The 15,402-nt window shown below is 44.4% G+C and overlaps 2 protein-coding genes across 4 annotated transcripts in view; one reads left to right on the forward strand and one right to left on the reverse strand.

The window, feature by feature from the left end:
• SLC31A2 (solute carrier family 31 member 2) overlaps positions 1–15,402 on the reverse strand; it is an 833,895-nt gene that overhangs the window by 538,998 nt on the left and 279,495 nt on the right. Inside the window, exon 5 of one of the 3 annotated variants that reach the window (XR_014152704.1) lies at positions 4,938–4,970. The exons of the other annotated variants lie outside the window; for them this stretch is intronic. The gene's annotated coding sequence lies outside the window, so the exon portion shown is untranslated. Of the gene's footprint in view, positions 1–4,937; positions 4,971–15,402 lie in introns of those variants that run through there. 3 annotated transcript variants of the gene reach the window in all.
• LOC309333335 (uncharacterized protein) overlaps positions 11,694–15,402 on the forward strand; it is a 155,594-nt gene continuing 151,885 nt past the window's right edge. The window contains exon 1 of the mRNA XM_081846707.1: positions 11,694–11,975. Within this exon, the coding sequence (XP_081702833.1) occupies positions 11,852–11,975 (124 nt within the window). The 5' untranslated portion in view covers positions 11,694–11,851. The remainder of the gene's footprint in view (positions 11,976–15,402) is intronic.

Here is a 15,402-nt window from a genome sequence, read left to right on the forward strand (position 1 = left end):
CTTAACCTCCTCTTCTCCAGGCTAAACAGGCCCAGCTCCCTTAGCCGTTCCTCATAAGGCATCGTTTCCACGATGGCCTAGATATGTTGCAAACTCCCATCAGCCCCAGCCAGCATGGCCAGTGGTCAGGACTGATGACAGTTGGTCTCCTTTAAGATGCGATGGCTGCCCCATTGACATTGTTGATTAAGGAGCAAAGCCACTTTTGCAGGGTGGGCAGGCTGTATTTCAAGCAGAGAAGCAGCTGGAGAGAGTGGATATTTAACTCTTTCTCTGTGTTCTCTGAAATGCTACAGCTCTAAGGAAAGGGGAGTTTGAATTGGGTCCCTTCCCGTTTCTCCCATCTTACCACATCTCTGCTCTAAATCTCCCTGCTCCTTAAAAACTGTTGCCAGGGCTTTCTTATCCAGCTTTCTCAGATTGGGCTAAAAAGTGCTTTCCCCAAGGGAAAGCAGCAGGACAAAGGAAGTGTGGCTAAGCCCTGGGTTTACACAAATGACATCTCCAAGTAGGGTGAATGTCAGTTTCCTCTCACTGTCTAGGGTATATGATCAGTCATGTGACAAAGGGATAGACAACCTGTGGATAAAACTTGTTACTGCAATTTTCATGATCTTGGGCAGCTCCAGGAAAGTGAGCCCTGTAGTCATGAAAGCTGCAGAGGTATCCGTGCGTCTTTGCTTCATTCAGTATCATGGACTAAAATAAAAGTAGGCCAATGTGTCTACAGATGTTGAATTCCAAATGCCCATCACCCAAGGGCATTGCTCGTTCTGGCTGGGACGGTGAACTCCAACTAAGCTCTACACAGTATAAGCCCATTGAAGTTAATGAGCCTAAGCTGTGCCCATCCATTTCTGTGGGCCTACTTGTGAGTAGGACCAGCACTCAACAATGCCTGGAGGGCACCCAGGAGTCCACCCTTGGACTGAAATGTCACTGTGGACTCTACATGGGATGCATTTCCCTATGATTTCTGTACATTGAGGCAGCTGGGGAGGCTGGTTTGGGGGAGGAAGTTGAAAAGAAATGTGGGAAGAGGCTGCCCTCCTCCCTCAGATGGGTTTGTTCCTTCATCTGTAACCAATGTCTGTTTCTGAAGCAAATGTGTTCAGATCCACATGGTTGCAAATGAGTCTTTCCACAGTTTTGCCTCTTCCCTGGGAAATTCCTTAGGAGACTATCTTGTGTGGTTGCTCAGTTCTCCCCTCTACTTCCTGGTTTGTGTTAAAAATAATGGACTGGATCAAAAGGGTCCCGTCTGTTAATGGAAATGAATCTTCCTCTCATACAAGCAGCCCCTACATTTGAAGGATCTCACAGAGGGGAATCCTTGGATCTTAACCACAGTGCCTCTTATTCCACTGTGCTGGAGAGGTTTTTCTTGTCAGAAAGAGCAAGTAAAATATGAGCTGTTTTTGAAGGCATTCCCTTTTTAATCTCTACGAACTAATGCATTATATTGTCACTAGGTGCTGCTACAAGTGCAGTTAAGTGCAGTTATTCAGAAGCAGGAGAACTGCAAGAGAAAACAGAGGAAAATACCAAATTTTGCTAGAGAAAGCTGGTTTTGTTTTGTTTTTAAATTGCCCCAACCTTATTTGAGCATCCTGCTGTTACCTACTCATGCCTGCATGTTAAGAAACCCATTTGACTCAATTTATAATCAGATTTTTAATATCACACTAAGTATTGAGCACCGCTAATGCCATAGCCTTTCGGGGGAAATCTAGTTATAAATTGAGTCAAATGGGTTTCTTAACATGCAGGCATGAGTGAGGACAATGCTATTTACAACATTATTCTCTTTAAAAAGAGCATCTTCCAAGTTCAAAGCTATTCTCAACTATTTCATAAAAGAGGAAGCCGCCACCATTTAAATAGGAGGCAGTTATCCCAAACCATTACTGAAACAGTGTTTCGGCCACTACGTTTTTATTTAAAGAAAAATAAATGCTGATAAACCAATTGGCCAAGGAAATATAAATACTTTGCTGTACCTTTGAAACTGTCCTATTTTTTTTCCTAATGATAATTTGTTTTCTCAAGACACTTGGGATAACTTTCTGTAGCGTTGTTAGAGGTTTTCCTCATGTATCAATATTTCTTCAAATTTCACCAAAGTGACATCTAGTGACAGATCAAAAGTATAGCAAACATTATGATGCAGTATTTTTTAAAACACCAGCCAAAATAGGAGGTGAGACTACTGAGAAAAGGAGTCAGCATCATATCCCAGTATATTCCAACCACAAAAAGAGCTAACTGCAGATTTTGATAGTTTAATTTCACCTTAAGGTCGCACTCCGTGCAGAACGAGCAGCAGCCTGGGCAAGCCAGGGTTTGGGTAGGATTGTTTATTTGACAGGCTGTTTTATTTTAAGAAAGGGATTGATTCTGTAAGACAGCTTGCTTAATGTGCTTGGATTGTTAAACAGAACATGGCATCCTACTGATGATGACAAAAAAGGCCCAAAGGGGGAAATGGAGGAATAGTGAAATGACCAGAGGCAGGTCAACATGGCGCACGCACACACGCCCCAATACCACCTCAAGGCTTTACTTCTAGAGTATTCTGCCCTTTGTTTTGTTTTCTGATTTTTGACCAATCTCATCCCTAGACTATATTCCAGCACACTCTTCTCTCTCAATTTCTCTCAATCTCTCTCTCTCTCTCTCTCTCTCTCTCTCTCTCTCTCTCTCTCTCTCTTATTAATCCACATGTAATTATGCATACAGAAACTTCATTAACCAAAAGAAAAGAACAGAAAGGAATGGTTAATAGATCATAGATGTGATTTTTTTTTTTAAGCAAACAAACAAAAACACTGTAGGGCTATGCAACAAGATGACACTTTTCACAAATCAAATCAAAAATGGAAAAAGAGGTGAGCAAACTTTTTAAAAACATAATTTTAAAAAAACATAATCCATTCCACAGCTTTTATATGTTGAGTTCCACAACCCCCACCCCACACACTTTTCCTTGTCTCAAGCTACAGCATGACCGTGACCAAACATTTTTCTACATTTTACATATAGAAAAGGCACAAAACTTTCTTGGAAATTTTAAAGGGGGGGGGGGAATACTCCAATAAATAAAATGGGAGGAGAATAGCCCTCTCTAAGCATGCATGCAAAATATTGAGAGCTGAAGATAAATGGCTTTAACTTTTATTTTGGTTTATCCTTCCTCCTCTATTCTTTCTTTCTTTCTCTCCCATGCACCCACGCACCCCCACACGAACCCCATATGAATCAATTGGATGTGAGAGCCCCACACAAGTAAAATGGAGGCGCTTCACAGTTGCAACTTACATGTGAGAAGTGAATAATTAAATTCTTGCATTAGAAGAAGATTAAGGCTGGGAATCCTTGGGGGAAGGAAGTGTGGGTGGGTGGGTGGGTATTGGGAGAAAGGAGCATGGTGGGTTTTGAATATATTGTTGCCACTGCAAATACCTATCTCAGTGGTTGACATATCCAACCTTCAATTTGCAAACAGCCCTAGATACTGTCTTGCTTTCAATGCACATGAAGGTTCCAATACAGTTGAAGTTAGCCATGGCTAAGTCTCATCTAAACAAAAGAGGTGCCATTGGAATTTGGGAGCAGAGGTCTAGATTCCTCAGCAGAATGCTCAGGGCTGAGAATACCACATTTTGAAGGAAGACACATCACTGTCTAAGAGGAGAGGGTCCCATTTAAGTCCAGAAACTTAAAAGTACCCAATTCCCCCATTGCTTTAAAAAAAGAAATCAGCAATGAGACCCAAGTTAGCCGCAACAGATTTATTCTGTCGGTTTCAATGGGACGTAGCCAGAGCTAACTTTTGCTAGAGCAGAGGTCAGGGATTTCCCAGAATCCCCTTTGTGCATTGCCAAAACTTGAAATGCAACAACCCATTTTCTGCATCCAGAATAAGTCTAGTGGTGGCTGTACTTTGAATAAGTAACATTTGCATGTAAAATATATACATATTATATAAATATATACATACATATATATAAATCTATATATATATAAAGTATGTGCATGGTAAAAATGTTTATCTTCGTACTTTTTGATACGATGTATTCATCAGTTGTTAATTTTTAATTATATTTGATATGAATTGGGGGGTTTGTTGCAAAATTTATATTTTAAAAAAACAGTGTTTAAAAAAAACAACCTGAAGGGAAGTTCCAAACATGCAACACAACTGGAACTTTGCTTGGGGATTTGATGGGGAGGGCTGGGAATTCTGTGATTGAATAGTTTGCTGCCTGAGTAATATTTATCAGCCAAACTTTGGATTCTGCAGTTGTTTCTACAATTACATTTTGTATGAAGCAAAGTCCTTGAATTAAAATAATAAAACCTTAGGAAAAGAGTGCTAACTGAATGTGGTGTGTGCCAAATGACAAAGAGATCATTCTGTGCTGTTTTGTGCTCATCCCTCTCCCCCACCCAGGAATCCAGAAATCACATTTATATAAAGTAGGAGGAGGGGGTTACAAGTAAAATAAAAACAGCCATAGCAGTGAGAAACATATGATAGCCAAAATGATTTTTGGATGAGAAAAGTCTAAAGGAGGTAGCCACTTAGAACTAGTGATGTTGACGAAGTTCTTGTGTGACTGGCACGGAGTTTGAATTTGTTTGGCCCACAATGCCCAGCACCACTGCAGATAAAAAGTTATCTGGCTTGGATTGGTGACTAGCAGTGCTATTTTTCTAGAAAAAGAGGTGCTGGAACCCACCATGAACACCTCCCATGTTCTCTTATACAGTGGTACCTCAGGTTAAGTACTTAATTCGTTCCGGAGGTCTGTACTTAACCTGAAACTGTTCTTAACCTGAAGCATCACTTTAGCTAATGGGGCCTCCCGCTTCTGCCAAGTGGCTTCTGTTCTCATCCTGAAGCAAAGTTCTCAACCTGAAGCACTATTTCTGGGTTAGTGGAGTCTGTAACCTGAAGCGTATGTAACCTGAAGCGTATGTAACTCGAGGTACCACAGTAGTGGCAATGGCACCCACCTAAGAGGTGGGTTCTGGCTGGAGAAACATAAACAAAGCCCTGATGATTAGGTACTTGAAGCACATACCTCCCTGGCAACTTGTACACTGTCATGACTATATTACAAAATACCTAGCAAGCTAAACGGGGACGATTTTTATTTTTATTTTTTGATCAACCCAAGGTAAGTATGGGTATGCCAAGTTCACAATCCCATCGCTTTGACCCACCACATCTAGAAGAGGGAGCGTAACCATTAGCAATGTCACTTAAAGAATGCCGATGGAATTCGGGGCAGAAAGTCCTGATAGCATTTTACCGAGAAAACTGTTTAGCCATAGGGCATCATTGTGACCAGTTATTTATCAACACTGAACTACAGGAAACACGAAGGAGTAATCTAATGCCCTGCTGTGATTCAACCTAAACCAAAGCAGTGAGCAGTCCCATCCAAAAGAACAGTCTAGTATTAAAAGTATGCAATATTGTAGTTAAGGTGAAGCCTTATACTGTAGAAGATTGCTTCTCAATGTTCTGGGCCAAACAACATCTGAAACTGCTGCGGGCCACATTACTGGACAATATAGATCTAAAATTAGTTAAGATAATCTCAGATAATTGACACAGTAAACAATTCTTAGATTTCTTAAGTCTACAAGAGGTTTGGCAAGCTATAGTTGCCACTTTCTTTTAAGGGAGGGACAGCAACTGGCAACTTAGTGTGTTATATTTCAACAAATCTTTCCATTTTGGTTTATCTCATTTTTCCAATCCAAATTGAGTTCCCCACATTTACAAATCAGTACAATTTAAAAAGAAAAAAAGTTCCTCATGAAAATTCATGAGCATTTTAGTGCAAATTTCTCCCAATGCAAATTTTTGTTTACAGTTTTGCCCAGTTCACACATTTCTGCAAATCATTTCCCCTTAATACATTTTGTATGATATTTCCACTAATATATGCATTTTTGTGCACACTTTACTGTAGTAACATGCACTTTTGAATATGTTTCTTGGCTGGAGAACTGTGCTGTACAATCTGGAGGTGTGTCACTGTAATTTTCCCAGGATGCATGAGCTCTTAGTGTGTTTCACAGAGCCCCCTGCCTGCTCAGCACCATTCCAACTGCATCAGTGATTTGGGGTTCAAATTTATGTATTTGGGCTTATGAAAAGGAAAACGCTATTTTTTACGGGGAGTGGGGGGCTAGAAATTGCTTGTTTTTTAAAGCCCAATAATACTAAATACCAAAATGAGATGGCAGAGTTATGTGGCAGAAGAGACTTGAGAGTTAAAATGAAGGATGAAATCTGAAGGCTCCTCAGAGGTAAGTCACACCAAATTCAATTGATATAGGGCTAAAAGGTAAAGGGACCCCTGACCATTAGGTCCAGTCGTGACCAACTCTGGGGTTGTGGCACTCATCTCACTTTACTGGCCGAGGGAGCCAGCATACAGCTTCTGGGTCATGTGGCTGGCATGACTAAGCCGCTTCTGGCAAACCAGAGCAGCGCACGGAAACGCCATTTACCTTCCCGCCGGAGTGGTACCTATTTATCTACTTGCACTCTGACGTGCTTTTGAACTGCTAGGTTGGTAGGAGCAGGGACCGAGCAACGGGAGCTCACCCCGTCACGGGGATTCGAACGACCGACCTTCTGATCGGCAAGTCCTAGGCTCTGTGGTTTAACCCACAGTGCCACCCGCGTCCCAATATAGGGCTACACACCAACATATTTACTATAGCCTAAGATTTTGTGCACTATATCTCATCAGATGAGAGAGAGAGAGAGGGAGAGAGAGATGGGCCAGGAACCATGCAGCAAACCAGTCACATAACCACCAGCATCCTGCTAATAAAAATCAGGATGCTCAGTGTTTTGGTTCCGAGCTGTTGCAGAAGCCAGCCGATTTGTCTGAGAGCACAAGACCAAAAAACAAATGTATTTTGGACCAGTGCTCCGGAGCAAGCCAGCTGACTCATGCAAGAGTGCTGGACCAAAAAACCCGGGACATTCTGATATCCAATCAGAAACCAGCATGGTTTCTGTAATTCTAGGATGTCCTACTCAAATCGGGATGGTTGAGGAGTATGTAGCCATCAGGCTGAAGGATTAAAGTCATAACCAAAGAATAAACCAGGAAGTAGAATTCAGGAGTGTGAAGTAGGCACAAAGGACAACTAAATATAGGAACATGTCAGAGATCTGGAAGATCAAGTCGCTAAAGCAAAGCTCAGTAGGTACAGGAAGCCCCATTATACTCCTTCCTGCCTCTGACCTTTTTCCCTAAGAAGGTATCTTCTTCAGTTCAGTGGTTTGCTACTTGGGGCAGTCACCCACGCACACAGATTCCAGCACCTGCTCATCCTCTCTACGTGGACTGTATCTATCAGGAGTGGGGAGCAGGCCTGTGGAGCAGGTGGCGAGGGGGAAGCAGCCGGGTACATTTGCCCCAGGCCTCAGAGGACTAAGCCAGCCTGGGACCACTGCTTTTTTGTTTGAGTTTATAATTTTATTCTAACATGACTCCCACCTCTGTGCCTCAAACATGCTGTGCCCAGGCCTGGTAGGGAGCATCAGGTCTAGGGGCCAAATACTCCCTGCAGGCCTCTTTATCTGGCCCTTGGGATTCTCCCTAGGCCGTGTCCCTCATACATTCTTTGAACTCTTTGGCTCAAATGTGTCCTTGAACTTGGATGATGCCTCTTGCTTGCCTGGAGAGGGGTGCATTTGTGCATGTGTATCAGCATCTGATTTATACTACACAAAGGTAAAAGTCACATCCATTTGCTGCACCTACTTCTGGCCACATCCACAAATTGCATGTGGCCCCTGGAATATTCCCCACAAAGGAATGCAGCCTGAGGCTGAAAAGACCCTAGTGTATACACTTATGGATATGATGGGCTAAATAAAAATGTAAGGGTAGCAAAATTGCTGTGAAATATAAGAGACAGTTTGTTAATGATTCAGTGTAAAGCTTAAATATTTACAAGGTTAGAATCATCGAACTGTAGAGTTGGAAGGAACCCCAAGGGCCATCTAGTAATGCGGAAATCTCAACTAAAGCATCCTTGATAGATGCACCCAACCTCTGCTTAGAAACTTCCAAGGAAGGAGATGACCATCCAACCTCAGTTAAAAACCGCCAAGGTAGGACAGGCCACCACCTCCCAAGGAAGACCTTCCACTGTTGAACAGCTCTTACTGTCAGAAAGTTCTTCCTTATCTTTAGTCGGAATCTCCTTTCTTGTAGCTTGAAGCCATTGGCTCAGGTCCTCCGGAGCAGGAGAAAACAAGCTTGTTCCATCTTTCATGAGGCAGCCCTTCAGATAATTGAAGGTGGCTATTATATCTCCTCTCAGTCTCTTTTCCAGGCTAAACATACCCAGCTCCTTCAACCACTCCTCACAAGGCTTGGTTTCCAGACTCTTGATCAATCTTGGTCACCATCCTCTGCACATGTTCCAGCTTGTCACTATCTTTAAGCTGTGGATTGGACACAGGACTCCAGGTATCGTTTGACTAAGACAGAATACCCCCCTGACCATTAGGTCCAGTCGTGACCGACTTTGGGGTTGCGGCGCTCATCTTGCTTTATTGGCCGAGGGAGCCAGCGTACAGCTTCCGGGTCCTGTGGCCAGTATGACTAAGCCGCTTCTGGCGAACCAGAGCAGCGCATGGAAACGTCGTTTACCTTCCCGCTGGAGTGGTACCTATTTATCTAGTTGTACTTTGACATGCTTTTGAACTGCTAGGTTGGCAGGAGCAGGGACCGAGCAACGGGAGCTCACCCCGTTGCGGGGATTTGAACCACCGATCTTCTGATCGGCAAGCCCTGGGTTCTGTGGTCCCAAGACAGAATAGAGCAGTACTATTACTTTCTTATCCTTCTGTTGATGCAGCCTAGACTAGTGTTAGCTTTTTTCTGCTGCTGCATCATGCTGTTGACTTATGTTAAGCTTGTGGCCCATTAAGACCTCACATGTACTGCTACTAAGCCAGGTGTCCCCCATCTTATATTTGTGCACATGGTTCTTCCTGCCTAAGTGCAGAACCTTACCTAGTTTTTGAATCTACTAAGTTCGTATTGAGTGCCGCTTCTGTCTTCAGCAGCATTAGCTACCCCTCCCAGTTTGGTGTCATCTGCAAATTTGATTAGCATCTCCTCAATACCTTCCTCCAAATCATTTATAAAGATTCTGAACAACAATGGGTCCAGGGCAGAAGCCTATGACCATTCATAATACTGTATATGTTGATAAAACACTCACCCTAGCTTTCCTGTGTTCATTGACACCCACAGTGAGAGGGGAAACCACCATCTCAAGGGAAACCTAAGCAAACAAGTTTTTTAGGTTTTTCTCCTGATGTTTGCTGGGAGATTTAAGGGAGACAGGAACCAAGAAAGCATACAAACATGGTGTTGTGCAATTGCAATCTGAAGTGGCAAGCAAGGAGAGCCCTGCTGGATCAAGCCAAAAACCCATCGAGTCCAGCATCCTGTTCTCACAGTGGCCAACCACATTTCCTAATGGGAAGCTGGCAAAAATGACCTGAGTGCAACATCACCTCTTCCCACCTGTAATTCCAAGCTAAGCTGTATGCTTTCTTCAACAGTGAACCTAACCATTGCAGGTAGTAAATGAGGGGAATGTCAGCGGGCTTGGAAGAGTCACAGGGATTGCAGGGTGTTTTTTTTTAAGGGAGGGGGACCCAAAATAGAATAATGAGAGGATGTAGCTGAAGAGAGGGTGTGAGGAGGGTCCTCAAGGCCAGACTGACAAGCCCCATGCCTGAGGTTTCCCACTCTCATTTTAGATTATCAAGGACTGTACTCTGGGTGACCCCGCCAAAGAAAGATTGGACAAGAGGAGGGGCCTTTTCAGTGGCGGCTCCTTGCCTATGGAATGCTTTCCCCAGGACAGGTCTGTCTGGCACCAACCCTGAATGTATGCAGGTGCAAGGCAAAGTGTGTGTGTGTGTGTGTGTGTGTGTGTGTGTGTGTGTGTGTGTCCACCCACCCACCAGGCTTTTGAATGATGAATTGCTGCTGCTTCTTGGAATGGGGAGAGTCTACTTTTCACATTTTTACAGCAAGCACCTCAAAGGTGATGGAATGGATTTTGCGTGAGTGTGTGTGTGTGTGTGTGTGTGTGTGTGTGAGAGAGAGAGAGAGAGAGAGAGAGAGAGAGGAAGTGTGTTTTGCTGATATTTTACCAGAATAAAATTGTTCTGTTGTGTTTTCAGGCGCTGCAATTTTATACGTTTGCATTTCTGTTGTTGTTGCTGCTGCTGCTGTTTTTAAATTCACCTAAAGTCATTGCTATGAGGCAATTAATATGCATAATAAATAATAATAAAACAATAAAGTCGTTGTTGAAGTTGAAGTTGCACACACACTATTGTAGAAGAGCATAGTTAAGAAGTGGAACTCACCCCCAATAGGACACCTTAAAAGAAAGAAAGAAGGTTAAGAGACATTAACAGGGGATAAGGCTATTGGTGGCTACTCACCATGATGGTCATGCCCTGCCTCCACTGTCACAGGAAATAATGCTTCTGAATACCAGTTGCTAGAAACCACAAGAGGGGAAAGTGCTCTTGTGCTCAAGTCAACCACTTAGAGAACAGGATACTGGGCTTGTCTAGGTGGCCTGATCCAGCAAGCTCTTCTTAAATTCCTCACACCTGCATTGCACGCAGAAGGTCCCAGGTTCAATCCCTGGCATTTCCAGGTAGGGTTTGGCATGTTCCTAATCTGAAACCCTAGAGAGCTGCTGCCAGTCAGTGCAGACAATACTAAGTTTGATGGACTGAATAGGAGACAGTTTCCTATGTTCCTGGCACTAAGCAGGTGTTTATTTTTTATTTTTAAAAATTGACAGAACACGTGTATTACTGAATAGTGAAAACCTCTGTGCAGTTTACATAAAGTTGATGGATTTCAGTGGGTCATCTCTGAGTAAATCTGACATTGCGTACAAATATACATTAAAATTATGAATATTCATGTGTTGGATTATCCAGTAGCCAACTAAGTGCATGCATAGCTCACCAGCCGAGAAGGGGCACCCCTCACAAGGGCATAGCCCCCCTCCCCAAATCAAGCAAATCCATAAAAACACTTAACTGAGGTTCTGCGCCCTCCCCCCCCCGCAACATGAAGCCTCCCCCCCGAACATAAATCCTGGCTACGCCCATAACTCCTCACCCAATGCTAAAATTGTTTTTGAAATAATTCTGCAACCAGAAAATATGGAAGCATAAGCTCTTTTAATTTCAGCATACATTTAGGTTTCGCATACATTTCCAAAAAATAAAATTTTCTTCCAAGGTTTATTACTATTTTTATTTCGGGAGGGGGGCACCTTAATCGTTTCACTGTTTTGGGCTTCTAAAGTTTTTAAATCCATTCTTTTATACAAGACACACATCTTGTATTTTTTATTATTATTTAAAAGTGGGAAAATTCACCTTGCTGTTCGAAACAGACACACCTCTTATCTACCTGTCTGGCTCTCTGTCTATTCCGAACGCCCTTGCAGTGTTCATTCCTATCCTATTCCAATGTAACAGAAGTTACTCTCAAGAAAGTTACTTCCACCTTAACAGCCACGCTCTCCCCTCCGCCCCCAGCCCCACAGCGCGTATCTTAGCGGCTGTGGCTGCGCGGGGCGGCGCCATGCCCCGGGAGGGGAGCGGGGAAGTTTCCCTCAAGCCTTTCTGAGCCGGGTCCACGGGCTCGTCGGACACTCAGCCTCTCGCAAGCGTTTTCTGCCGCCCGGTGGGAAACGGTGCTCCTCGGGCTTTCCGGCAGCGCCCTTTGTTCGAGACAAGCCGTCGGTGATGTTGCTCTTTCCGCTGCTTCTGTTCTGGCCCCGGAGTTTGGGATCTGCGACTGCCGGGCAAAGCCGTCTAGAGCGGAATGAAGGAGACTCCGCAGCCGGCGGCGGCTCGGGGCTGCCTGCAGGTGAGGGAGGCGCCCCTGGTCAGCGGAAGACGAGCAGGTGGCTCTTTGGGGAGGGGGAATTGACGCGGAGGCATTTGTGGGGGGTAGGGGTGGTACTGACACTGCGATCTTCACAGTGTCTACTTAGAAGTCAGTCCAATTGAATTCACTGAGGCTGACTCGCAGGAAAGTGAGGTTAACGATTGTAGTGTTAAAGGTAAAGGTAAAGGGACCCCTGACCATTAGGTCCAGTCGTGAACCAGAGCAGCGCACGGAAATGCCGTTTACCTTCCTGCCGGAGTGGTACCTATTTATCTACTTGCACTTTGATGTGCTTTGGAACTGCTAGGTTGGCAGGAGCAGGGACCCAGCAACGGGACCTCACCCCATCGCGGGGATCGAACCGCTGACCTTCTGATCGGCAAGCCCTAGGTTCTGTGGTTTAACCCACAGCGCCACCTGCATCCCTCATTGTAGTGTTACTTGAGACTAAATTGCCCTGGGTTATATTTAATTCCCTGGAGTTCCCTGGATAGGAAGTGACCTGTCAGTGTTAATTGTGCCCATTAATTTCAGTAGGTCTGTTCTGAGTAGTACAGACCCATGTGTCTGATGACTGCCTACACCCAGGTAAAAGGTAAAGGGACCCCTGACCATTAGGTCTAGTTGTGGCTGACTCTGGGGTTGCGGCGCTCATCTCGCTTTACTGTCCGAGGGAGCCGGCATACAGCTTCCGGGTCATGTGGCCAGTATAACTAAGCCACTTCTGGCAAACCAGAGCAGCGCACGGAAACACCATTTGCCTTCCCACTGGAGCAATACCTATTTATCTACTTGCACTTTCATGTGCTTTGGAACTGCTAGGTTGGCAGGAGCTGGGACCGATCAATGGGAGCTCACCCCACCATGGGGATTCGAACCGCCGACCTTCTCATCGGCAAGCCCTAGGCTCTGTGGTTTAACCCACAGTGCCACCCACATCCCTTACACTCAGGTAGGCTCCCTCAAAATCATTGTCCCTACGGTGCACCCTACTGTACATCTCTTCAGAAGCGAGCTCCATTAACCTCAGCGGGACTTACTCCTAGGAAAGCATGTACTATAGGGCTGCTACATGTTGACAGGGTGTCACTCCTGTCAAGAACTGTGCTGCAGGATTCAGCATCCCACCAAGTTCTACTCAGAGTAGACCCACTTAAAGTAATAAACCTAACTCATGCCTGTTAATTTCAGTGGGTCTACCTTGAGTAGGACTAGCGCTGTTTGCAAGTCTTTGTTAAGAGCAGTAGCACAGCCTTGCTGAACTGGGATCAAGGTATCCATCTGGCTGAGTAACCTCTCACTGCATGCAGGGTCTGATTAAGACCTTTAGAGGCCCTAAGCCCTTAAAAGATTTTGGTGCACCCATATATATCTAATTCAGAATATAAACAATAATAAACTGTAAAACAAAATGCTATTTTTTAAATTGAAACAAAACCTACAGTAAGGTGGAAAATAATATTTGTTTTTGTATACTTCCACTTTATTTATGTTTGGGGGGAAATTCGGAAATTCTCCTACTTTTTCTAACTGCAAAGTCTTTGATCGGATTGTTAAATCTGATTTTAAGAGTCTCATGCTCAGCTAGCATTCATTTTCTCTGTTGAAGTATATTAAAAATCCCAAAAGAATAACCATGCTATCCCAGAGGACACCGAGCTATCCCAGAGGATTGTTGCATGGTTGTCCTGTTGAGATTTTTAATGTACTTCAACAGAGAAAATGAATGCTTAGCTGAGCAATATGTGACCATTAATGTTTAAAATCTGACAATGGAAAATAAGCATGTGCTTATTTTGTTTAATGGTTAATCCAGCCCTAGCTGCATCAGAAGCAGCGAAGTCTCCCCGGTAGCAGCCACAGTCCACACAGGTGGGTTAAATGTTCCCCATCAAAGCATCCTTGCTGATCTGTTTAGATTCCAGGGGTCCATTTGCCCTGATTATCTTAACCCAGGGATGGGGAACCTCAGTCTCAGGGGCTACATGCAGCCCTACAGACCTCTCTGGTCCTCTCTGGTCCTCCCCAAATCAAATTTCTGTCTCTGCTTCGCACCCTCCTTGAGTGTTTGTGTCTGTCTGGGTTGCACCTTTGAACTCCAAATTTTTCTTCTTACTTGCCTGGATGGAGGCTAAAGAGGTGTGTGTGTAGAAACTGAAGGAGGATGAAATTTGCACCATTGTTCCACTTCCTTCTGCGCCTGCCCACTACTGGCATGTGGCCCCCAGAGGATTGCGCAGAAGGAAATGTGGCCCTTGGGCTAAAAATGACTCTCTGCCTCTGCTTTGCTTGCAATTTAACCAACCCTGCGTCTCTGGACCATCCTTCCTAAATTGCTGGCAGTGGATCCCAACCCTCATGGGTCCCGGTTGTGCCACACATTGCAACACCTGCCTTTATATGCAATTGGTTGGAAGTCTGCAGCCTGGCACTGAGGATCAGCTCTGAATCCAGAACAACAAAAAGAGATTACCATAAACAAGTCTTTCTTTTGTGAATGGGAAACCTGCAGGATAATTCTTTGTTTTCTTTCTTTCTTTTTTAAAAGAGCATCTGTCAAGATAGGGTGCTTAATGAATGACAGACATCAGACAGCTAACTTTCTGTTGCAAATTGCTGGCTATGCTATGCTATGGTATTCTGCAGGGGGAGGGGGGAGATGGGTCTGTGTTTCTTTTATTTCTTTTTTTGTGGGGTGGGCTTGACTTGCTGCCCAAAATGTCTTTGTTCAAGGAAACATCCACATAACTTTTCCAATCTCATGGGTCTGTAAGGCCTGAGCTCTATGGTCTAAAGTGCTCCTGGACATTATTCAGTACCATAGGCTATGCAGCTGCTGTCCTGGTCTAAAGTGGAGGTGGCAACTTGTGCTTTTGATACAGGACCATTCTGCATAGCAGTGTGCAAGATCTCAACCTTTTAGAACAGGGCAGAGGAAACCTTCCTTGGGATTGTCCCAAGGCCCATGCCCCTCACTGACCCCCACCCCACCCATCCTTTGCAACCTCAGTGTTTTTGCCTGGCTAGAATGTGTCCATAGAACTCTGATGGTACCTCTTTGCTGCCTGGATGGAGGACAAAGGGGAGTGTGTAGAAAGTAGAATGCTGTACAAAGGTAAAATTGGCTGTGTTGCTCTCCCCATGTTTGCATGTTCCCCGACCCCTGGAATGTTGTCCAGAAGGTACATGGCTTTTGGGCTACAACAGGTTCCCCATCACACACATACAGTTCAAAAGCATGTGCAGAGTTGCAGCCAGGGATTGAGCTACTCAGTAACACAGCACTGCCTACCATCTGGCAGCAGGTTTCAAGGGTTTCAGACAAGGAACCTTGCTTTCCCTGTCCATAGGCAGCTGTGAAGAGTATTGTCATTCTAGCACATGTTAGTGATTGGGTACTGGCTTT

The sequence above is a fragment of the Podarcis erhardii genome (assembly GCF_964252035.2).
Source record: "Podarcis erhardii genome assembly, chromosome: Z".
In the NCBI taxonomy this organism is placed as follows: domain Eukaryota; kingdom Metazoa; phylum Chordata; class Lepidosauria; order Squamata; family Lacertidae; genus Podarcis; species Podarcis erhardii.